Source organism: Balaenoptera borealis (assembly GCF_965194805.1).
Source record: "Balaenoptera borealis genome assembly, chromosome: 20".
NCBI lineage: Eukaryota > Metazoa > Chordata > Mammalia > Artiodactyla > Balaenopteridae > Balaenoptera > Balaenoptera borealis.
The window spans coordinates 45,499,574-45,525,217 of record NC_138879.1 but is presented as its reverse complement, the minus strand read 5'-3'; the positions used below and the strand labels follow the sequence as shown (position 1 = coordinate 45,525,217).

Sequence of the window (25,644 nt, the reverse complement as noted above, 5' to 3'; positions counted from 1 at the left end):
GGCAGGGGGTGAGGATTCGATCCCTGGTTGGGGAACTAAGATCCCACATGCTGCGCAGCAAAAATACATAAATAAATGAGAAAAAAATTGAATCACAATCCCTACCTCATTCCATATATTGATACAAAAACTAGTTTGAGATGGATCATAGATCTAATGTAAAAAATCAAACCATAAAGCTTATAAAACAAGAGGGAAATGTTTCTGTGACCTTCGCACAGGCAAGATTTCTTACGACAAAAATGAAAAAAAAAAAAGCACTAACCATAAAGAAAAAATTAATAAATTAGACCATCAAAATAAGTCTCTGTTCATCAAAAGAAACTTAAAATGAGAAGGCAAGCATAGTCAGAAAAAACATTTACAGTACGCGTTTCTAACAAAGGGCTTGCATCTCATTTAAAAAGAGCTCCCAGGTACTTCCCTGACAGTCCAGTGATTAGGACTCTGCGATTCCAGTGTCGTGGGCCCAGGTTCAGTCCCTAGTCAGGGAACTAAGATCCCACAAGCTGCTGGTGTGGCAATAAATAAATAAACAAATAAAAAGGGTTCCCACAAATCAATAATAGAAAGACAACACAATACAAACGTCACTCTGAATGCTCTGCTGAAAATAGAATGGAGAGGGACAGTTGCTTCTTACCTGTATTGCAATAATACAGGTGAAATATGATGGTGACTTGGACCAATGGGGGCTGGTGAGAAGCACTCAGATTCTGGATCTATTTTGAACTAACCACAGTTGCTGACACTGAGTATAAGAGAAAAAGAGGGGGAAAAAAATGCCCTCAGTATGCCATGTTCATGAATGTAAAAACAGTATTACAGGGACTTCCCTGGTGGTCCAGCACTTCCACTGCAGGGGGCAGGGGTTTGATCCCTGGTCTGGGAACTAAGATCCTGCATGCCGCACAGTGCGGCCAAAAAAAAAAAAAAGATTCAGTATTGCAAAGATATAATTTCTCCCAAATTGGTCTATAGGTTCAATATAATACCAATCAAAATCCCAAGAGATTTTTAATTGACAGACTAATTCTGAAGTTATGGGGAAATGCCAAAGGACCAAGAATAAGCAAGAAGACAAGCTTGAAAAAGAGTAAAGTCGGAAGATTCGAACTATCAGATGTCAAGACTTTTAAAATTTTAGTAATCAAGACAGTGTGACACTGGCACTGAGTAGACCAATGGAATAGAACAGAAAGTCCAGAAAAAGACCCACACTTGTTTTATGACAAAAGTGGCAATGCAGAACTGTGGGGAAAAGACAGTCTTTTCAATAAACGATACTGGATATCTGGGGTGGGGGGGAATGGTTCTTGACCTTGAACGTCACACTGTACATGAAATCAGTTCCAGATGGGTTGTAGATCTAAATGTGAAAAGTAAAACTGTAAAACATATAGAAAATAACAGAATATCTTCATGACCTTAGGATAATCAAAAAAGTTTTTTAAACAAGTCAAAACTCAATAACTATAAGAGAGGAAATTCCCTGGCTGTCCAGTGGTTAGGACTTGGCACTTTCACTGCAGTGGCCTGGGTTCAATCCCTGGTCAGGGAACTAAGATCCCGCAAGTCTCGAGGTGTGGCCAAAAATAATAAAAATAATCAAGAATATCTGTTTATCAAAAGACATACTGGGCTTCCCTGGTGGTGCAGTGGTTGAGAATCTGCCTGCTAATGCAGGGGACACGGGTTCGAGCCCTGGTCTGGGAAGATCCCACATGCCACGGAGCAACTAAGCCCGTGAGCCACAGCTGCTGAGCCTGCGCGTCTGGAGCCTGTGCTCCACAACGGGAGAGGCCGCGATAGTGAGAGGCCCGCGCACCGCGATGAAGAGTGGCCCCCGCTTGCCACAACTGGAGAAAGCCCTCGCACAGAAACGAAGACCCAACACATCCAAAAATAAATAAATAAATTTATAAAAAAAAAAAAAAAAAAAAAAAGATGACTAAAATCAATGACTCTTTTAAAAAAAAAAAAAAAAGAGAGAGGCCGCAATAGTGAGAGGTCCGCGCACCGCGTTGAAGAGTGGCCCCCGCTTGCCGCAACTAGAGAAAGCCCTCGCACAGAAACGAAGACCCAACACAGCCAAAAATAATAAATATTAAAAAATTAAAAAAAAAAAAGATCAGTACCAAAATGTTACATACTACATATATGATTCCAATTATACAACTTTTATTTTTAATTGTGGTAAAGTACACATAAGATTTACCATCTCAACCAATTTGAAGCCTACATTTCAATGGTATTAAGTACATTTATATCATTATGTAACCATCACCACCATCCATCTCCCAGAACTCTTTGTATTTTGTAAAACTGAAACTCTATACCCATTCAACAATAACTCCCCATTCCTCCTTGTCCCCGGCCCCTGGCAACCATCGACCTACTTTCTGTCTCTATGAATTTCTCTACTACACATACCTCACATAAGTGAAATCATAAAATATTTGCCTTTTTGTGACTGGCTCCTTTCACTTAGTATAATATCCTCAGCGCTGAATAACATCCCACTGTATATATACACCACATTTTGCTTATCCATTCATCTGTTAATGGACACTTGGATTGCTTCCATGTTTTAGCTATTGTTTTTGTTTTGTTTGGTTTTGGTTTTCTCCCCCCCGACCAGGGATTGAACCCGGGCCCTCAGGAGTGAAAGCTCCGAGTCCTAACCACTTGACTACCAGGGAATCCCTATTTCTAATTTTTTGAGGAACTATATTTTTTTCCACAGCAGCTGCACCATTTTACATACCCACCACCTACCAACAGTGTACAAGTGTTCCAATTTCTCCACATTCTCACCAACACTTGTTCTTTTCTTTCTTTCTCCCTTTCTTTCTTTCTCTCTCTTTTTTTTTTGGTAGTAGCCATCCTAATGGGTGTGAGGTATATATAACATTTTTGAAATGACAAAATTTTAGAAATGGAGAACAGATTAGTGGCTGCCAGCGGTAGGAACAGGGGTGGGTGTGGTTATAAACATTAGGGATCCTTGTACTAGAACTGTTCAGTAACTTTATTGTGGTGGATACATGTACATACACAAGTGATGAAATTGTGTAGAACTTAATACACTTACCTAAGTGAGCACAAGCAAAACAGGAAATCTGAATAAAATTGGTAACTTATATCAATGTCAACATCCTGTGATATTTGGCTGTGGTTATGATATTACTCTGCAGTTTTGCAAAACGTCACCAGTGGAGAAACTGGGCAAAGTGTGGAAGGGACCTCTCCATATTATTTCTCACAACTGCATGTGAATCTACAATTGTCTCAATAAAAATTTCAATTAATAAACACACACACACACACTCACGCACAAGGACCCATTGAGAATATGAGAAGGCAAGCCTCAGAATAATGGGAAAAGATATTTATAATACATATATCTGGGGGAAAAAAGTAGCACTCAGAATATATTTTGCAAATCAAGAAGGAAAAAGACAGATAACCCAACAGAAAAAGAGAAATGATGGCTCAAGCACTACACAGAATGGCCAATAGATGCATGAAAACATGTATGGCAAAGATAGTGGCAAAGACAGTGGCAACAATATTTTCCATTCTACATGTTCCTCTTACAGTGTGACTTTGACAGTCCTTCCAATTAGAGGTGGAGCCTATGCCCCCTTTCCCTTGAAACTGAGTGGACTTTTGTGACTATTTAGGTCAATAGAATACAGCAGAAGTGATATTATATGACTTCCAAGGCTAGCTCATAAAAGACAATGCATCTTCCACTTTATTTGCTGGAATATTCTGTCTTTAAGTCTTCAGCCACTGTGTAAGCAGTCTGACTGTGCTGTGAGGAAGCCCAAGCAGGCAGACCACATGGATAGGCTCTGAGCTACATGAAGAGAGAGGGATGCCCCGGCCAGTTCCCAGCTCTCCCAGCCCCCATCTGACTTCATCTGCATGAGAAACCCCAAGCCAGTTCTGCCCAGCAGACCTCCTGAAATCCTGACTTCCAAAACTGTGCAAAGTAGGAAAAGGACTGTTGTTTAAGCTTCTAAGTTTGGGGATGATTTGTTACACAGCAATGGATAATGGGAATAGCACGCATAACTTCATTAGTCATCAGGGAAGTCCAAATTCTGACCAGAACAGATATCACTGCACATCCACCAGAATGACTAAAATGTAAAAGAGTAACAATACCAAGTGCAGGGGAGGATGTGGAGCAACTGGAAATTTCACACACGGCTGGAAGGAATGTCAATACAACCACTTTGAAAACCTGTTTGACGGAATATAGTACCTACACCTGAACGTAAGCATGCCCTTTGACCCAACCATTCCACGCCCAGCAGAAATACACACACATGTATGTACAAGAATAATGGGAGTCCCCTGGCGGCCTAGTGGTTGGGATTCCGGGCTTTCACCGCCATGGCCCATGGCAGCGTGGTAAAAAAAAGAATATTCATGGCAGCATTATGAATAACGGCCCCCAAACTCAAACAATCCAAATGTTTACTAATGGTAGAATGAATAAAGTGTAGTGTTTTCATGAAATTGAATACTGTGCAGTAATGAAAATAAACCAATTACTGATCCATACAACAACTTGAATGAGTCTTGTAAACATAATGTTGAGCTAAAATGATACATTGTACATCATTCCATTATACAACATCCAAAAAAGCAGGCAAAGCTAATCTGTGGCATTAGAAGGCAGGATAGAAGTCACCTTTGGAGAGAAAGAGGTGGGTAACAGAGAGAGGATGCACCTGGGAAGGTGGTGTTTCTTGACCTGGGTGGTGGTTACTCGGGTGTGTTCACTTTGTGATAATTCACTTATGAGTTTGGTGGGGGGTTTTTTTTTCTTTCTTTTCTTTTTTTTTGGCGCCACGCAGCTTGCGGGATCTTAGTTCCCCGACCAGGGATCAAACCCAGGCCCCTTGCAGTGGAAGCTCAGAGTCCTAACTACTGGACCGCCAGGGAATTCCCCATTTTTTGAATATATATATATATATATATATATATATATACACATATATTGTACTTCGGTAAAAAGTTAATTCAAGAATAAATTGTCGGGCTTCCCTGGTGGCGCAGTGGTTAAGAATCCGTGTGCCAATGAAGGGGACACGGGTTCGAACCCTGGCCTGGGAAGATCCCACATGCCACAGAGCAACAAAGCCCGTGTGCCGTAACTACTGAGCCTGTGCTCTAGAGCCCGTGAGCCACAACTACTGAGCCCACACGCCTAGAGCCCATGCTCCACAACAAGAGAAGCCACGACAATGAGAAGCCCACACACCGCAACAAAGAGTAGACCCCACTCGCCGCAACTAGAGAAAGCCCCCGCACAGCAACGAAGACCCAACACAGCCAAAAGTAAAAACAAATAAATTTTAAAAAGCGAAAAAAGAATAAATTGTTTCAGTGGGTGTATACATATTCCAAACTTATCAAATTGTGCATTTTTAATAGGTGCAGTTTATGGTCAATCATACCTCAATAAAGTATTTTTAAAAGTTGAAAAAAAAAAAGAATAAATTGCCTCCAAGGCTTTTTGGCTGATCTGGAAGAATGGAGCTGCTATTTACTGAAATGGGAAAAACAGTTGAAGGAGCAGGTTTGAGGTGGGATCAGGGACCTCAGTTTTTGACATGTTAAGTCTAAGGTGCCTATTAGAGAAATTTGCCAACTAGGAGTTTCACTTTACAAGTTAGTTTTGGGGAGAGGTCTGGCCTGGACACATGGATTAGGGAGTCACCGGTGTGTAGACAGTATTTAAAGCCATGGGACAAGATGAGATCAACGAAGGAATGAGTGCAGGTGTAAAGAGAAGAGGTTCAAGGATTGAGCCTGGGGCCGTCTATAGTGAGGGTTGTTATAAGGACTAAATGACATAGCTCATGTTTGCATCAAACATGGCACTTCATGAGCACTTAGCATGTAGGAGCTGGTATGATTTGCTTGGTAGCTGGCTTATAAAGCCCTCTTGCAGGCATTTCTTTTTTTTTTTAACATCTTTATTGGAGTATAATTGCTTTACAATGGTGTGTTAGTTTCTGCTTTAGAACAAAGTGAATCAGCTATACATATACATATAGGCATTTCTTTTCTTTTTTTCAGATTTTAATTTTATTTTCCAACTGATTACTAAAATGATGTATATGTTGTACTTATTTAATCCCTGAGTCAACCCTGTGAAAAGAGCTACTGCCCTCCATTTTATGAAATAACAAGAGACTCACGGAAGTGGAGAAACTTGCCTGAGGTCACACAGGGTCCAAGCCAGAACCAGGACTGCCAGCCAGATGTCCAGACTCTGAGGCTCCTGCTCTTTTCACTGCTTCCTGTTGACTTTCAGGAAATGGAGGCCTGGGTGGCCGCACTAGGACCCAAGAAGTATATGGTCCTGGTTAGCCTTAGCGTCAGGGACAGTGGCTAGCCAGAGGAGACGACCAGCGGGGCCTGGGAAAAGGCAAGGGTCTTGCTGAAAGAGGCTTGAAGGATGCAGCAGGCGGGGAAGAGGCATTGATCTGGAGAGAGGCTGAGGCATCAGCACCTGTGTTAAAGCCAATGGACTCCGAGAGTGGGGAGAACAAGGCCTCATTCCCTGAGCCTGGAACCAGCCTCAGGAAGGGCTGAGGGCCCAGCACAGAGGGGGTTAAGCACCCTGGAACCTTTGCCTTGGGTGGGGGTGGAGGCGGAGGACTGTCTGGAGGAGCCTCTTCTGGCCTGATAATCCAGGCTGCCTATCTCTTTCACAGCAGCTGTGAAGCAGACAGGTTGTCCTGGCAGGGAGGCAGGGAGGTAAAGCCTGGCTGATGGCGGGAAGGATTTGAGGAGGGAGGGACACCCAGCCTCCCTGGAGATCCTTTCCCACCTAACAGCTACCTTCAGGACTGTGCCAGGAGATGGGAGCGGGCATGGCCCGCGTCTGGACATGGGGGCTCCCACTGACCAAGAGAACAGGAACTGGGAGCTGATGAACAGATCTAGGGAGGTGTGGGTTGGAAAGTTTCTATTTCTGCCTCAGTATGAGCCTGGGCAGGTGTGCGCTCCCACGCACACCTGGCAGGTATTTGAGTGAGCACATGCCCCCCCCCCCCCCCGCCCCGGGGAGGATGAGTAGGAAAAGCCCATGGCAAAGCCAGAAGGGAAGGAGCCTGGCATTTGCTGAGCTCCTGTTACATATGAGGCAGTCCCTAGGTTAGAAACTGTCACCTCTACTGTCTCATTTCATCTGTACCACAATCATGAAAAAGATGGCATTTTAAGCCCATTTTACTGATAAGGAAGCCGAGGCTCCAAGAGCAGGGCAGGGCCCAGGCCCACTCGGCAAGCTGTGATAGAGCCCAGGCTCTGACAGATCCAAAGCCATGCTTTTCCCTTCTGGCTCTGAGTCCATCCTGGGCCGGTGGTCTGAACAAAAAAGCAAGAGTCTAAGGCATGACTCCTGAACTGTACAGGCTGAGGCTCTTGTTCAAGCCTCAGATGGCCTGGCCTGTGATTCCAGGGCGTGTGAGCTCCATACGAGGGCCTGGCTCGTGAGCCGCAGGAGGTCAGAGAATGGAGAGGATTGTTGCTGGGTTGGAGCTGGCCAAGAGCAGGTGTGGAAGAGGCTTAAAAAGGGGTGAGACGGGTGGGAGTATCTGAGGAAGCAGAAGCAAGGAGGGAATCCCGACTCCATTCGGGAGCTTCCCACATACTCTTTCACTGAGTCTTCCCAAGGTCAGCCCCACTTTAGAGACGAGGAGACCAAGGCTCAGACGGGTGAAGCAAGCAATACGGTCAGAATCACCTTACTGGTAGGTGGCAAAACTCAGGTCTGATTCCATTGCCTCTGAAACTTTATAAGGCCCCACAGAGACACACACAAAATCAACCTCATTCATAGCAGCTTTGTGCACAGAGCCTGGGATCTGGAGTTTAGAGAGCAGAGTTGTAGTCTTGCCTCTTTTCCTGATTACTGTGTGACCCAGGGTCATGAGTTTCCTCCCAGAGCTTCAGTTTCTGTTATAAAATTGGCATGCAGTCACCTTTTGGAAACTGATGGACGTTGGCAAAGCCCCCAGAGAAGCCATTGCCATGACCCGCAGCACCTGAGTTCATTGCTCAAATCGTGCACTTGCTCATGGGGCCAACAGGAATAGAGCGTGTAAGGGGATGTGTTGAGAACGTGAGTACACGCTGGTCACTGTCTGCAAGGCATCTGTTCAGTGTAAGGCTTTCTCTGAGCATCTCCCAGGATAAGGCCCATGAAGGGTGCTGGGGCCATAGAGAAGAATCAGACAAGGTGCCTGCTCATGGAGCCACTGGGGACAAATAAGGGATCAGATGAATTCTCACAGTGTGATAAGGAGAACAGAGCAGGTCCAAGCCTAGACACAGGGGCAAGTGTCAGGGAGGGTTAGGAGAAGCTTCACAGGCCAGTCATGACGAAACCAAGCCGGGAGAAAAGGCGATCGCCAGCAGTAATCTCCAACAAAGCCCCGGGTCGCAAGCCCCAATCTACCACATGGAGAGTAAGGATTAGATCAGTTTTCCAGCCTTTCTTTCTCACACCTGTTAAGCTCCTAGAACCACACCAGGCTCTTGTTTTGAGTCCCCTGAATCTAAAGCAAAACAGGAGAGCAAGAACTTCCCAGAACTTCTTAAAGTCCTTGGTTCCAAGATGAGTTTTGCTACTAACGGTGCTGTGAGTGAGACATTGAAAGACCATATTTTTTGGCCTTCTTTTATCTTTGTACAAAACTGCCAACTTCGTGAAACTTAGTAAAACAACCAAGAGAAAATTAAGAGTAATTTTACTAGCTGAGTCCAGTTTTTTTGATGTGTATCTCCGTGTGTTATAGGTCTATGCAGGCATCATACATGTGTGTTGTGTATGTGTATCTGTGTGTGACTGTGTGTGTATGTCTGTGTATCTGTGGGTAGCTGCTGCTGCCTTCCTATTCCTCATAGGGTCATGGGTTCCCTGATTCTGAGAGGTGGAGGGAACCCTGAGGCTTTGGATGATACCCTCCCCTCCTCTGGGCCTCAGTTTCCTCTCTTATATAAAGGAGGGACTTGAACTTCATGATTTTGAAGGAATCTTGCAGATCTGACTGTCCTTAATTTCATCACTCAGCATATGGCTTAAGGACTTCATCCAAAGAAGGACAAAATAAGTCAAATGTTTAAAGCTGCAGTGGCAGGGATTGGAATCAGACTTTGGACGGATAAGGTCCCAGACAAGCCCACCCTGGTCTCAGGAGAGCCATGAAGCTCCTAGTCTGAAGCAAAAGCTGTGAGCATATAAGGCTTCTCCCAAGGACTGGGATTGTGTCCCCCAACCCCAGGCTGGCTGCCAGGCAAGGGGCAGAGTCTCCATGTGACCTGCAGAAGGGGAGAAGGACTCCCAGTCTAACTGCCCTCAGGGTTCTAAGGAGGGAGAAGGATGGAAAAGCAGCCATCCAGGAGACCGCCCTCAGCATGAAGTGTCCTCAGGTTCTACTGTGGCCCTTGCAAGCTCCTGATAAGCAAAAGCGCCCCTACCCTGATAGCCCCAAGTCTGCTAATCAGGGTTCCCAGACTACCCCGCCCAGGCTCAGACTCTCCTTCAGCCCACACCCTGATCGCAGGCCCCTCCACCCAGCTTGGGGCCACAGTCACAAGATCTCTGGCTGGTGGAGATATCTCTCCTCTACCTCCAGGACCCCTGAGTTCTGTCCATGCTCACCCTTGGACTTGGCCCCCAGGGTCTAAGTGGAAACCTAGCCAGCGAGTGGCATGAATTTGGCCCTAGTGCATGAAGGCTTTACTCTGGGAAAGGATCCTGGACTATCTGTGGGGTCACAGGAAAGGGGGTTGCAGGGAGGCAGGAGTAGACAAGGATAATTCCTCACTGGGTTAGAGCACCTGGGTCTATAAAGGCTTCTCACCCACATTTCTCACTTAATTCTTACAACTTGGTAAGATACGTATTATCACCAAAGCTCAGAACAGTGGCATTTGCCCCCAGTCACCCAGCAAGAGAGTGAAACAGGAAAGGAGAGAAGGAAACTGACATTGGTTCATGCACGCTGGGCTCTGATCTGGGTGTTTGACATGAGTGCTCACATAATCCTTGCAACCACCGCTTGAGGTAGGTTGGACAGCGCCCATTTTACATTTGAGGAGACTGAAGCCGAGAGCACTTGGCCCAGAGGCACAGAGCTGGATGCAATGGAGTCGGGACTGTCACCCCAGGCCTGTTACCTCTAAACCTGGGCTTTCTCTATGGCCTCCAGCTGCTTTCAAGAGTATTTCATGAGTTTTCAGATGTTCAACAACAGGTCTCAGGACTACCCTGGTGGCACAGTGGTTAAGAATCCGCCTGCCAATGCAGGGGACACGGGTTCGAACCCTGGTCCGGGAAGATCCCACGTGCCGTGGAGCAACTAAGCCTGTGTGCCACAACTACTGAGCCTGTGCTCTAGAACCTGGGCTCCGCAGCAAGAGAAGCCACTGCAATGAGAAGCCCGTGCACCGCAACGAAGAGGAGCCCCCGCTCGCCACAACTAGAGAAAGCCCACGCGCAGCAACGAAGACCCAATGCAGCCAAAAATAAATAAATTAATTAATTAATTAACAAGAAACAACAGGCCTCGCCTGTGGCCTTCAGCGAGCCCCTGTGGGAAGGGGGTGAGGTGGCATTAATTTGTTTAACCCCTTCCGTGGGCCAGCACTAGCACTGTGCTGAGTGCTTCACCAGCAGCTCACCACCTAGCTCTCACAGATCTGCGAACTGGGGACTGTTATTACTCCTGTTTACAAAGGCGAACAGGGATGGTCCAAGAAAATGACTTGCCTGAGAGAGCCACAGCTTTGTCTGTCTGCCTCCCCAGGTCAAAGTCTCTCCCCTTCCCCATATTACATCAGTCATCCGACGGGAACGCTTGTTTAGTCACTACTCTGTGGTAGAGATACGTTGGTGAATAAACCAGGCCCTCGTGATTATTTGCTTAATGTGAATAATCACACAAATAAACAAGCCCATAACAGGGGGATTTAACTAGCCAGGAAAAACTTCCCTGCAGAAGAGACACTTAGAGATCTGAAGAGGGAATAAGAGTTAACTAGACAAGAAAGGAGGGAAGATCATGCCAAACAGAGGCAAGAGCATGTGCTAAGCCTCTGTGACAGCAGGAGGTAAAACACCTCCAAGGAACCAAAAGAAGTTTGGGTCTCTCCCCTCACTCCCCATCCTGGCCTCATCTGCCCCTGCAGAGGGGGGTGTAACTGCTTCCCAGCATACATACCAGATGGTCTAGGAGAGGGGAAGGGGAGGGAGCAGAGAAGCAGACGTGTTCCCCAGAATGTGGGTCCAAGGAGCAGAGGCCCTGCTTTGAGGAGTCTCTACTCCAAGTCTCACCTTTCCCGGAGGCAGAGAACCTAATACTGCCGGGCTCTCACTCTGGGGGCCTTGAGCTCTGATGAACAGCCCCTACCCATTCCTAAGCTGGCTCCCACGTGAGCTTGGGACTGACTCAGCCAGCCGCCCTCAAATGTTCCGGCAGAGGACCCCTCCCCCTAGAGGACCTTGCCCTGGCAGAGGTGGGCAAAGGGTCCGGCCTCCTTGGGTTCAGCATAAACATAGACAGGGGCCTGGGGACTGAAATTTAGGTCAGAGCTTGCCCCAAGATCCAGCTGTCAGGACCCTCCCTGCCTTATAGAGATTCAAACTAACATTCCCACCACCAAAAACAACCACCACCACCTCCCCAGGGCTCTGACCAGCAATTAAGCCCTGCAGAATGGCTGGGGTGAGGCTCTGTTTTCTTCAGCCAGGCCCAGGCCCAGCAGGCTTAGCAAGGTCCATAAAAGAGTATGTGACAAAGGGCCTAATGGAGAAGGGCCAGTGACCCTCAGTCCAAGGAGTCTAGCAGGGAAAGGGTTAAGAGGCAGGGCCTTCCAGAACCCGGGAAAGTGCCCCACCCAAGGGGAGGGGCCAGCTGGTGGATTAAAAGGGAGCAGCTTGAGTGGAGAGGCAGGAGGCATAGGGTTTCCCTACTTCCAAAGGCCTTAGTCTGCAGTTCCAGCCCCAGGTAAGTGTTCCTCCTCTGGGTCTGTCTGCTTGTTGGTCTGACCAGAGGAAATCTTCTGCTTCATTATGTGATCTCTGGCTTGTTAAACTCCGGCGCTGGGTCCCTAAGGACATCTCAACAGACCCTAGCTCTGAAGGGCTCTTTGGATCAGTCCCCTTCAGGCTGCCCTTGACCACAGAATCAAGGAGATGCCGGCCAGGGAGTGGGGAGCTCTGTGTGTCCATCCCTGACCTGTCCTGCTGTGCCCCCAGTGCCTGGCTCTCTCTGCCACAGTGCTCTCCAAGCCATGCTCCCTGTGCCTCCTGCAGGGCCCTGACTGGGATATCATCATATACTGTAAGTTTGTGATGAGACACTACAGTATAGATGATGTACTAGTCCGGGTACTCCCAGCTCGGGAGGCTGATTAGGAGGCCAGGGGTTGCTGCAAGCCCACGGTGCTCACTGCTCAGCCTATCACAGCCTGCCGACCGCCAGGGCACTTGGGAGTGGCGAGGAAACCGTTACCATTACTGAGTTTAGTAATGGTAACGGTTCTCTTGCTGCACCCAGAAAACGTGCCAAGAAGATTGCTCGGGACCCTGGAGCAGCCTACTGAAGGGAGGGAGACTCCAGCTCAGACAACGGGGTAGGTGTGGAGGGAATGGGTACGTTTTCTCTTTCCTGTTCTAAAGAAATAAAGATGAGAACCAGAATGCTGCTTGTCTCTTAACTTTATTAGCATCCGAGATTGGAGAGAGGGGTGGGGTGGGAGGGATCAATGACTTGAGGAGCAGGTGGGAGGCACTATCTCACTCAGGACACATGGGTCCTTACACAGCTGCAAGGTGTACGAACTGAGGGGAGAGGGGAAAGATCTCCCTGCTAACAACTCAGGAAGAAACTCTGGGCCCAATGCCAGGTGGCAGCAGTGCTCCCACACCAAAGGGCCAGCTTCCAAGACCTAAGCAGCTACAGGCCCAGGCAGAGGAACCACGTGGGAACCAGGCTAAGGTAGATTTCTTCCTCCAGCAGGAGGCATGGCCGGGCAGGGGCTGTGCAGACTCGCCAGCCACCCAGCGGTCAGCCAGCCAGTCACTGTCCGGGCCCGGGTCCAGGCCCTGCAGGCCCCAGGTAGGGGCAGTTCTGGTCAGTGGCTCCCGCCAGCAGCTTGGGCGGGGATGCCTTGGGAAAGATATCAGAGGGTGGTCACTTGAGGAGTTTCACAGACAGGCGGAGCTGAACTTCACAGAGGAAGATGTTCATGAGGTCGCGGCCCACCTCCTGTGCCATCTGGGAGATCAGGTGCCCTTTCGGACCGATCAGGATCCTCTGAGGGTGGGGTAATAGACAGGGACGTGAGCCTGCTCTCAGAGCTCCCAAGCAGTCAGGGAGGAACCCCTGCCTAACAGAGTATTGGCCCCTCCTCCAAGCCTGGCCCTGCTTACCATGTGAGATTCTTTGGGCACCAGAAGCTTCTGCTCAATCATCAGCTTCCCGTTTGGCCCTTCCTCCCACATTACCGTCTTCTGCACAGGGAGACATCATGACTGGTCAGGCAGGCCCCTACCCACGCCCTCTTTGAGACCCAGCTATCTGCTCCGGGTGTGTGCCTGATGGAGAGCCCCATGACCCCCAAATGTGCCTGCACCTGCTGCACGTTGTAGGGCACCTCCTGGGGCAGGTACTCCAGGAGCTTCTCTCGGATCATGTTGGCGCAGATCTCCTCAGGCGTCTGGCTGGTGAGGACTCCACTGTGGAACTCCCAGGGCCCTGGCTGGGCCTGTGCCAGGAGGTATTGCTATGGGCACAGAGGGAGTAGGTAGGCATCTCAGTCCCAAGCAGGACTTTCCTCTCACTCTCACTTCCAGGAGGAGGAACTCTGAGGCTTGTCTTCACATGGTGGAAACCAAGGGCCAGGCTACGGTCAAGGCTAACTGACCTTTAGTGTTTTCACATCCTCCTGGCTTAGGGCTGACAACATGAAGATCTCCTGGAAGTGGGGCCAGCCAATCCGCTGAGGGTCTCCCATAGACAGTGTGTTTGGGCCCTTAGCTGCTAGGCTGGGGCAATGGTTGCCCCGCTGTGAGCAGACGGCCTGCCTCGTTTTGAGCTTCTTGCCATTGACCACACCTTCAGTGAGGGCTGCTGTAAGCTCCAGGAGAACTGACTTCTGCTTCAGGCAATCAACCTGGGGGTGGGGGACGGGCAGGGGATTGTGGTCAGTGAGACGGGGTCCTTGAAGTAGACCCCTTCCTCAGGTAGGTGGTGCTCACCTTGTTCATGACAAGGATGCTGGGGACTTGGGAGAACTGGGTCAAGCACTGGAGCACCTGGGGACTGAGCTGGTTCCGAGTCCACTTGTCCGAGACATCCACAAGAACCACAACTGGAAGTTGGCAGTGTAGGGAGGACAAGGTTATGACCACTCTTTCCCCCCAACTTCCAAAACTTACAGAGTATGGGATCTGGCCAACCCCCATCCCCCTTAACTATCAGCAATGAGAGGCCATGACCATGTAAATTGGGCTTCAGATTCCCATCCTGAGCCTAACCCAGATCAGCAGATTCCATGCTCTTCCATGGATCTTCCAACAAAGAGAGCTCCAGATGGTGCCTAAGGGACAGACATACATAGATCAGGAAGGGTCTTGGGAGTGATGCTCTCCTGAGGAGGGATGGGGTGTGATAAGGGGGTTTTCCAGCCCCTATGATGGAATCTCCCCACTCCCTCTTCAACACCTTTCCCCCCTACAACTCCCTGTTTCCCCAGCTATTACCTTTTCTGTTTAGCAGGGCTGATGAGGCCAGGTGTGTCAAGTAGAATCTAAAATCAGGAAAGAGAGATGCCCAGACCCCCAACCCCAGGAGGAAAGATTATGGCTGGGTAGTGAAAGGTCACCCACCCTTGATGTCAGGAGCCTGCCCCCACTTCTTGGCCAAGCTGACTTCAAATTTTTACCCTCCAGCCTTGCTTTAATTCTAGATAGGATCCAGGAAAAAGAGGACAACTGAATATTTGGAAGATTAGGCAGCAGTAAAGAGGCAGTGAGACCTTTCTGACTAGATGCCAAAGGGGGAAGGTAGAGAGAGAACTGCATAGGCCTAAAGGAAGAGGAGCCCCCTTCCCTCAGAGAAGTGAGCCTAAGCATCATTTTCTTCAGGTCTAACAGGAAGGGAGACCCTCTTAGCTTCACCCTCTGTCCTGTTTGCTGGACATCCATTGCAAGTACCCACCACCTGGGTCTCTTTCTCTGTGATGACCCCCAGAGCTTGGCTGCGAGTGGTGTGCACCTTCTGGGAGACAGGGAACACCTGCCAGGAACAAAGAAGTCCCAACTGAGGTCCCAGATCCCTCTAGAACAATCCACGAAGGCACAGTAAGAAGTGAGAAATGAAAGGGTGGGGGATGTCAAGGATGCAGCATACTTTTCGGCCCAGCAGCTGGTTGGAGAGGGTTGACTTTCCCGCATTCGGGGCACCCAGGAGGACCACTCGTAGGACTCGGGGGTTCTCAGGCATGTCGGGGCGATGGACCAAGAGGAGATCCTGCTCATCTGTGTGTGGGAATGGGAGGGGAGTGAGAGGTAGTGCAACCTGGATCCCCTGTCAGGTACTCGGTCCTACCCATCGAAAAAGGGAATACGGATACAAGATTAGTGCATCAGGTTGAAGCCGAGACCTGGCTTTGAGATTCAGTTTGTCCATTACTTTGTTTATATGCCTTTATCAAGTTCTCTAACCTCTATAAGCCCCTTAGTTTTCTTATATGTAAAACAGAAATGATATCGATGGTAACTACTTACTGTATAACCTTCTTTTGACAATTGGCAATTGTGTAAAACCACTCAGCACAATGCCTGGCACTTAATACTCAATAACCTTGTGGAATCGTATTGTGTAGTTGTGCCCAGTAAATGTATGCACATGTGTGAAAGTATCTCTATACCAGATAAAGCCAGAAATCCCTCCAGCTCTATCTCACCCTACTAACGGTACAATGAAGGCTCGGCAAGCTTTCTCAGTCTTTCTGTATTTGCTCCTTATGACACTGCATCGTAATTACCAGTTTTTGTGTTCAGCCTTTAGTCTATGCTACTTGAAAAATAGAGGGTGCTATTTCCAGGTGTACAGTTGACCCTTGAGCAACATGGGTTTGAACTGTGCTGGTCCACTTATACGCAGATTTTTTTGTTTTTTTTTATTCTTCACTAAATGTGTACTATGCGATGTGCAGTTGGTTGAATCCTCAGATGGGAATCGTGGATACGGAGGAGCTGCATATACGGAGGGCCCACAATAAATTATATGAGGATTTTCGATTGCGTGGGTTCTGCACCCCTAACACCTCTGCCCCGAGTTGTTCAAGGGCCAACTGGAATTCAGTGTCTTGACAAGTAGATGGGTCAAGTTTGCTCCCCATGTGAGGACAGAGAGCCACAACTCTGCCATGCCTGTGGCCCTTCAATCTCCTGCTCTTTGCGAACGTCTGTGGTTGTGACCAGATCGGTTCCCTCTGGCTCGAAAACTCTTAGAACCTAGTATCTCTTTCCTATGAGATCCTTCACTGCTCGCTTCTATCTCTCGGGGCCTCAAGATCGTTTTCTGTAATACAGAGCCAAAGACGATATCCCCAGAGACTGAGGGGTTTCCCCGACACGGGACTTTCAGTGCTAAAACCGTGACAGTCCCAGACAAATCTATCTGGGCCCTTTACCTCTGTGCATGCACACGGCGGGGACGCGAAAATTCAACGAGCTGTCTGGCTGAGAGAGTCCGAGGAAGCAGTCCAGGGCTGAGTTCTGGCCATTAGGGCGAGAAGCCGAGGCCAGGCGGGGACCAAAGAAGGCCGGGCCCGAGACACAGGAGACGCACCTCTGCTGGCTGCCCAAGAGCGAGGGGAGCCGGGTCACCCATTCCCTCGCAGCGTCGGGACCCGGCGGCCAAACCCCTAACACGGTTCGAAGGAGCGCAGCCCCGCTCCTGCCGGGGGCAGCCATCGCAACCGCAAGGCACTCCGGGAACTCCCAGGAACGCACCTATGATTGGACAGTGCTGCGGAGAGGCGAGCGAGCGGGAGAGAGCTAGATCGGCCCGAACAGAGTGGAGGAACATGGGACATTGGAGGTGGGCTGGAGTTGGAACCGCTCTGGAGACTGCCCGAGGCTAAGGAACGGGGGAAAAGTGTATTTAGAGTTTGTGTGAGCTTGAAGATCGTTTTGGATTCCCATACGCATCGTGTTTTCTTCTTCTCCTGCCAAAGTTTTGTAGAAGGCCCTGCTAGCCCTGCCTCATGAAAGACTACATCTCCCACGAGGCCAAGCGGCAAAATCGTTTGCTTAGCGCCTGACCTCACTAAGCGGGAGAAACTCGCGCAACGGAGGAGGGATGGTCCGGGGCGTGGGACCGTGTACTGCTCCCCCTGAGGGTCTTTTTAGTCCTTTCCAGCCTCAGGCTTGCAGGATCCCCTCCCAGTGCCCCTCTGGCTTGGCCTAGCGTCGGCAGCGGCCTCCGGCAGTCTGTACCTTTACTTTATGGGAGCCTCCTGTAAGGAGTGGTCGGTGTTCCCGATGAGCAGCAGACCCGGATTTCCCTCCTGTAAGACTCGGCTACTATCTCCTCTCTGAGGCCATTCCTTTCTGGAGAAAAACCAGAGGGTCTGCAAAGGGAGAAGAAGCGGCTTAGTCACCTAGGATCTCCCGGACTGCCTTAGCGGCCTGAGGAACCTGATACACCTTGGCCGATCTGTGGCCTTAAGCCCTCTCTTCATCCTTTGAAGCCTCAGTCAGACTTTTGGAATCGAGGGATAAATGTCGCGGGTTTGGAGGTGCTGAGGATACAACAATGAACAAAGCGGACAGAAATCTCAGCACGGGACTTGTATCCTGGGGGCCGTGTGTGTGTGTGTGTGTATGAGAGAGAGAGAGAGATACCTAAGTGACCTGTGACCTGACAGCAATAGTTTCAGTAGGATGGTCTGGGTGAAAGCCTAAATGGAGTGGGTTTAAGAGAGAATGAAGGGAAAGGAATTGAGGGCGGCCAGAATATATATACAACTCTTCCCAGAGGAGCAGAGCAAAAGAGAATGGTAACACAAGAGGGGGAGAGAGGGGTGGAGTTAAGAGAGGATTTCCTTTTTCTTTTTTTTAAGATGGGAGGTTTTTGTTTGCTCATGGTAGTGACCTAGTAGAGAGGAAGAAATGGATGATGTAGGACAGAGAGGGGAGAATTGTTGGAGGATGGTAAGAACCAACTGGCCAGGCTGCTGTTGTCGGAGTGGATGCTGAGTGTCCAGAGAAGCTTAGTGACGTGGATTGACAGAGCCTTGGGCAGCCAGATGCACTGATGGTTTGCAAATGGTGTCAAGTTCCAGCTTTCAGGCTGCCTGCTCTGTTAGTAGAAGAAACAACCTTTTTGGAACATGATATTCTGGATGTTCTTTGGGCATATGGGTGTCCAAAGAAAAAGATGCTACTAAATATGAGACAGCCGACAATCAGAAAAATACAAATCTTCCTTCATGGACAGTTAGGTGAAATACCATTTAAACTGCAATTTAGGTGAAGGGAAATTTAAGGTTAAACAGTAGTTGAAGAGCTTAATTGAATAAATGCAAATATCACCCAAGGAACACATATTAAGTACTACAGTGGTGGTGACAGATAACAGTGAAAGAATCCCAAGGATGACACAAAAACTTAGGGGAAATGAGTCAAAGTGTCTTGTTAATTCTCTTCTTTCCCAGAGATTTTCTCTCAAAGGATATTGTGGGGGGAATTTTGTATTTTGTGAGGTTAGGAGAGACTAATCAAATGAATCAGACTGCCTGGGTTCATATCTCAGCTTGCCACTTATTAGCTGTGTGAGTTTGGACAAGTTATTTAAACTCTCCACATGTCAGTTTCCTCATCTGTAAAATGCAGATGATAATAAACATTTATCTAATATCATATGTTCATTTGAATCTAGGGTTTAGAACAATGTAGGCTCTTAATAAATGTTCCTATCTTAAGGCTGTTTTACCCCTTCAGAAACCTTATTCCATGAATTATCCTTTCTTTTCTTTTTTTAAAAGTAAATTTATTTATTTAATTTATTTATTTTTTGGCTGTCTCAGGTCTTCGTTGCTGCGTGCGGGCTTTCTCTAGTTGCGGCGAATGGGGGCCACTCTTTGTTGCGGTGCGTGGGCTTCTCATTGCAGTGGTTTCTCCTGTTGCGGAGCACGGGCTCTAGGCGCGCGGGCTTCAGTAGTTGTGGCACGCAGGCTCAGTAGTAGTGGCTCGCGGACTACAGAGCGTAGGCTCCGTAGTTGTGGCGCACAGGCTTTGTTACTCTGCGGCATGTGGGATCTTCCTGGACCAGGACTCGAACCCATGTCCCCTGCATTGGCAGGCGGATTCTTAACCACTGCTCCACCAGGGAAGCCCCTATCCTTTCTTTTCTGTATAGACGATTTCTCTCTGTACTATATTCCTCCCATCAGTATATTTTTTTAAAACATCTTTATTGGAGTATAACGCTTTACAATGTTGTGTTAGTTTCTGCTGTATAACAAAGTGAATCAGCTATATGTATACATGTATCCCCATATCCCCTCCCTCTTGCGTCTCCCTCCCACCCTCCCTATCCCACCCCTCTAGGTGGTCGCAAAGCACCGAGCTGAGCTCCCTGTGCCATACAGCTGCTTCCCACTAGCTATCTATTTTACATTTGGTAGTGTATATATGTCAGTGCTACTCTCTCACTTCGTCCCAGCTTACCCTTCCCCCTCCCCGTGTCCTCAAGTCCATTCTCTACATCTGTGTCTTTATTCCTGTGCTGCCCCTAGGTTCATCAGAACCTTTTTTTTTTTTTTTTAAGATTCCGTATATATATGTTAGCATACAGTATTTGTTTTTCTCTTTCTGACTTACTTCACTCTGTATGACAGACTCTAGGTCCATCCACCTCACTACAATAACTCAATTTTGTTTCTTTTTATGGCTGAGTAATATTCCATTGTATATATGTGCCACATCTTCTTTATCCATTCATCTGTCGATGGACACTTAGGTTGATTCCATGTCCTGGCTATTGTAAATAGAGCTGCAATGAACGTTGTGGTACATGACTCTTTTTGAATTATGGTTATCTCAGGGTATATGCCCAGTAGTGGGATTGCTGGGTCATATGGTAGTTCTACTTTTAGTTTTTTAAGGAACGTCCATACTGTTCTCCATAGTGGCTGTATCAATTTACATTCCCACCAACAGTGCAAGAGGGTACGTTTTTCTCCACACCCTCTCCAGCATTTATCATTTGTAGATTTTTTGATGATGGCCCTTCTGACCCGTGTGGGGTGATACCTCATTGTAGTTTTTGACTTGCATTTCTCTAATGATTAGTGGTGTTGAGCATCCTTTCATGTGTTTGTTGGCAATCTGTATATCTCTGGAGAAATGTCTATTTAGGTCTTCTGCCCATTTTTGGATTGTGTTGTTTGTTTTTTTGATATTGAGCTGCATGAGCTGCTTGTATATTTTGGAGATTAATCCTTTGTCAGTTGCTTTGTTTGCAAATATTTTCTCCCATTCTGAGGGTTGTCTTTTCATCTTGTTTATGGTTTCCTTTGCTATGCAAAAGCTTTTAAGTTTCATTAGGTCCCATTTGTTTATTTTTGTTTTTATTTCCATTTCTCTAGGAGGTGGGTCAAAAAGGATCTTGCTGTGATTTATGTCATAGAGTGTTCTGCTTATGTTTTCCTCTAAGAGTTTTATAGTGTCTGGCCTTACATTTAGGTCTTTAATCCATTTTGAGTTTATTTTTTTTGTGTATGTTTGTTAGGAAGTGTTCTAATTTCATTCTTTTACATGTAGCTGTCCAGTTTTCCCAGCACCACTTATTGAAGAAGCTGTCTTTTCTCCATTGTATACTCTTGCCTCCTTTATCAAAGATAAGGTGACCATATGTGCGTGGGTTTATCTCTGGGCTTTCTATCCTTTTCCATTGATCTATATTTCTATTTTTGTGCCAGTACCATACTGTCTTGATTACTGTAGCTTTGTAGTATAGTCTGAAGTCAGGGAGCCTGATTCCTCCAGCTCCATTTTTCTTTCTCAAGATTGTTTTGGCTATTCGGGGTCTTTTGTGTTTCCATACAAATTGTGAAATTTTTTGTTCCAGTTCTGTGAAAATTGCCGTTGGTAGTTTGATAGGGATTCATTGAATCTGTAGATTGCTTTGGGTAGTATTTTCACAATATTGTTTCTTCCAGTCCAAGAACATGGTATATCTCTCCATCTGTTGGTATCATCTTTAATTTCTTTCATCAGTGTCTTATAGTTTTCTGCATACAGGTCTTTTGTCTCCTTATGTAGGTTTATTCCTAAATATTTTATTCTTTTTGTTGCAGTGGTAAATGGGAGTGTTTCCTTAATTTCTCTTTCATATTTTTCATCATTAGTGTATAGGAATGCAAGAGATATCTGTGCATTAATTTTGTATCCTGCTACTCTACCAAGTTCATTGATTAGCTCTAGTAGTTTTCTGGTAGCATCTTTAGGAATCTCTATGTATAGTATCATGTCATCTGCAAACAGTGACAGTTTTACTTTTTCTTTTCCGATTTGGATTCCTTTTATTTCTTTTTCTTCTGTGATTGCTGTGGCTAAAACTTCTAAAACTATGTTGAATAATAGTGGTGAGAGTGGGCAGCCTTGTCTTGTTCCTGATCTTAGAGGAAATGGTTTCAGCTTTTCACCTTTGAGAATGATGTTGGCTGTGGGTTTGTCATATATGGCCTTTATTATGTTGATGTAGTTTCCCTCTATGCCTACTTTCTGGAGAGCTTTTCTCATAAATGGGTGTTGAATTTTGTCAAAAGCTTTTTCTGCATCTATTGAGATTATCATATGGTTTTCATCCTTCAGTTTTTTAATATGATGTATCACATTGATTGATTTGCATATATTGAAGAATCCTTGCATTCCTGGGATAAACCCCACTTGATCATGGTGTATGATCCTTTTAATGTGCTGTTGGATTCTGTTTGCTAGTCTTTTGTGGAGGATTTTTGCATCTATGTTCATCAGAGATATTGGCCTGTAGTTTTCTTTTTTTGTGACATCTTTGTTTGGTTTTGGTATCAGGGTGACCGCCCATCAGCATTTATTTTTTTAATGCTTCACCTCTTCCATCTGAACAGCAAAAACCAAAAACTTCCCTGACCCCCAAGTCCTTTTCCAATAGAAGTAACTTTATCTTTCTCACTAAAATAGTGCAGTGAACATGGTGGAGAGAAACAGGTGGATTCCAGAGATTTAAGGAGATAGAATTTGAAGGAGATGGTGCTTAAAACCCTCCAGTGGCCTCCTATTACAACTAGATTAGTCCAAAGTCCTTGCATGCATTGAGCCCTGCTAACTTCTACTCCCAAGGTGTCAGGCACACTAGTTTTCTCTTGAATATATCAAGCTAATTTCTGCCTCAGGATCTTTACACCTGCTACTCCTGCCTCCTATGTTCTAGATTTGGCTTCTGCTCCCCATTCAGGTCTCAGCTAAAATGTCACTTCCTCAGAGAGCCTTTTCCTCACAGCATTTATCACTACCTGCAATGATTCTGTTGCAGTGTCTGGAATACTATAAGAGGCTGCGCAGGGCTCTTCAGGGTCTTACCTACCTCCTGATGGCCCCAATCTAACCGAGTCACTCCCTTGCTTCAGTGCCCTCAGGATAAAGTGTAAACTAAGTAACGTGGCTCCAGCTTACTTTGCCAGTCTCGTCTCTTGTTACGCCTCTTTTTCAGCTCAACTGAATTTTTTTCAGTCCCCCAATTGCCTGGTATTCTCTCTCACTTCTAGGTCTTTCCATAACCTGTTCCTTCCATGACTGGTTAAATTTTCTCTTAGGATCCTTTATCCTTCTATGACAAAGCAGTTAATAATATAGTGAATGAGCACACAGATTATTGAGCCAGACATCCTGGCTATGGTTCTCAGCCTCATTATTTTACTGTGTGACCCAGGGCAAGTAACTGCTCTCTACTTCAGTTTCCTCATCTATAAAACAGGAATAATGATTGTTGTTGTAAAAGAGGGTTGTTACGATTAAAAGAATTTAATATGTGTAAAGTGCTTAGAACAGTGCTTGGCACATTGTAAATGCTATGTGTCTGCTGTTATTATTATTAATTAATTAATTTATTTATTTATTTATTTTTGGCTGTGTTGGGTCTTCGTTGCTGCACGTGGGCTTTCTCTAGTTGTGGTGAGCGGGGGCTACTCTTTGCTGCAGTGTGCAGGCTTCTCATTGTGGTGGCTTCTCTTGTTGTGGAGCACGGGCTCTAGGCGCGCAGGCTTCAGTAGTTGTGGCACGTGGGGTCAGTAGTTGTGGCTCTAGAGTGCAGGTTCAGTAGTTGTGGTGCACAGGCTTACTTGCACCGCAGCATGTGGGATCTTCCCGGACCAGGACTCAAACCTGTGTTCCCTGCATTGGCAGGCGGATTCTTTTCTTTTTTAAAATTTATTTATTTTGTTTATTTATTTTTGGCTGTGTTGGGTCTTCGCTGCTGCACGCGGGCTTTCTCTAGTTGTGGTGAGCAGGGGCTATTCTTCCTTGCAGTGCATGGGCTTCTCATTGCGGGCTTCTTGTTGCAGAGCACGGGCTCTAGGTGCACGGGCTTCAGTAGTTGTGGCACATGGGCTCAGTAGTTGTGGCGCGTGGGCTTAGTTACTCCGCGGCATGTGGGATCTTCCCGGACCAGGGCTGGAACCCGTGTCCCCTGCATTGGCAGGTGGATTCTTAACCACTGCGCCACCAGGGAAGTCCCTGCTATTATTATTATAGGTCCTCTACTAGACTGTAAGTTGTGAGAGGACAAATAATATATATATTTTATATGTATGTCACTACTGTGTCTCCTGCATCTAGAGCAGTGTCTGGCACATAGTGGGCACATAGTGTCTGGCACATTGTTCAGTGACTGAATAAATTACATCTTTCTTTGGATTGGCGGTCCCTTGGTGGTGTCAACATGGTTGAAGCAGTTCCAGATATTATATCTTCTTACATCCAGTTTTTGTGGGAAAGAGCAACAGATCTTCCCAGAAGGAACTCCTTGTGCATTTTTGGCTCTGACTGGGTTACATGCCCATCCATGAAACAGTCATTGTAACTTAGGGAATGTTATGTGTTGATTGACTTGGGGTCTAGGCTATGTGCTCGTCCACATGGTCTGAAATTGGAGTAGGGGTGACTCTCTGAATGAGTATCACTGGATATAGTGAGTGAATGCTTGGCAGGAAAAAAAAGTCACAATTTTGCCCTTGGTAAGACATTCAAATAGGGAAATGGCTCAGGAGACCCTTATGGTTCAAATATAAGAAAATATGCTGTCATCATATAGATTCCAGCAGGCCTTCCCAGGGGCTGTGTGTGGTGGTGGGGTTAGGAAGTCACAGTTTCCAGAAGCTTCAGGGGCAGCTATGGCCTACTTTTTAGTCATCCATTCATCAGAACATAGTGTCAATATTAATTCTTGCTCCTTTCTGGTTCTGCAATTCCCCTGTGGTGCCAAATGTGCTCTCATTCCAAAGGATAATACTTTTGCAAGTAATGACAACCCTTCTAAGCCTGGAGCTAGCCTCTGTAGGGCCCCACCTACAGGATGTCCTGTTTACTGCCCACCACCCTGCTCTGTCAGCTGTTGTAGTTTACTCTACGTATGTCCAGATGGAACTCCCTAGCTGGGAGGCTATTCATACATGAAGCCTGAACCTTTGAGTAGATTTGCTTTTCTAGGGACAGGATTATGCCAATTTATACACTGTTTCCTACAGCAACATATGTATATATGTAAAAGCCTATGTATGTAAAAGTCACAAGCATCTGAGGAGAAAAAAAAAATTCTTAGTTTCCTAGGTGCTGCAGGGAGTAACCCTTAGTTTCTTAGGGACCTGAGAATTCCATTACATGCATTTGTATATGTCTTCCTGCCTCCTCTTACAGAAGAATGTGAGCAGGCTCTATTACCTCCAGCATGTCTGTGACACTCCATTTACAGCCTTTTCAACCTTTACTCTAGGGCCTATTTTTGCTTTTTTCCAAAATGAGGAAGACCCTTAATGTTAGATGAGGAGTTCAAATATTAATCTTAGATGAGGAGTTCAAATATTCATACCAGATCCTGGCATCCAGCAGTAGCTTTTGCTTTCCCTAGAAGTAAAGCGAACTTAAGACCCTTCACAAAAGAATGGAACTTCTTCTCTTTCTCTCTCTCTCTCTCTCTCTGTGTCTCTCTCTGTCTGTCTGTCTGGACTTACATTATATCTTGGTCTCTATTCCTCCAGACTCTGAATTGTAGACAGGAGATTGGGCTGGAGGTAGGATGGAAGAGTCACGGTGATAAGGAGAGTTTGGTCCTGTACCTCCTCTTCCCTTTAACTGCAGTGCATCGCCCACAGCTTTCAAGTTTGCATTGTTGAGGTGAATTCCCTGGTGGTCCAGTGGTTAGGACTCCATGCTTTCACTACCTAGGGCCGGGGTTCCATCCCTGGTTGCAGAACTAAGATCCCACAAGCCACCAGACGCTGCCCACCCCCCCCCCACACACACACAGACACAAAAAAGTTTGTATTGTTGAA

General features: G+C 46.7%; 1 protein-coding gene across 1 annotated transcript; it reads right to left on the bottom strand.

The window, feature by feature from the left end:
- Positions 1–12,739: 12,739 nt before the first annotated feature.
- ERAL1 (Era like 12S mitochondrial rRNA chaperone 1) lies at positions 12,740–17,053 on the bottom strand. The gene is made up of 10 exons (XM_082372750.1): positions 16,741–17,053; positions 15,453–15,580; positions 15,261–15,338; positions 14,804–14,850; positions 14,579–14,640; positions 14,300–14,412; positions 13,966–14,214; positions 13,675–13,824; positions 13,472–13,552; positions 12,740–13,355 (listed from the first exon to the last, which is right to left on the bottom strand). Exons 1-10 carry the CDS (start codon positions 17,021–17,023, stop codon positions 13,233–13,235), a joined length of 1,314 nt encoding a protein of 437 aa, XP_082228876.1. The 5' UTR covers positions 17,024–17,053; the 3' UTR covers positions 12,740–13,232.
- Between the last annotated feature and the right edge of the window lie 8,591 nt (positions 17,054–25,644).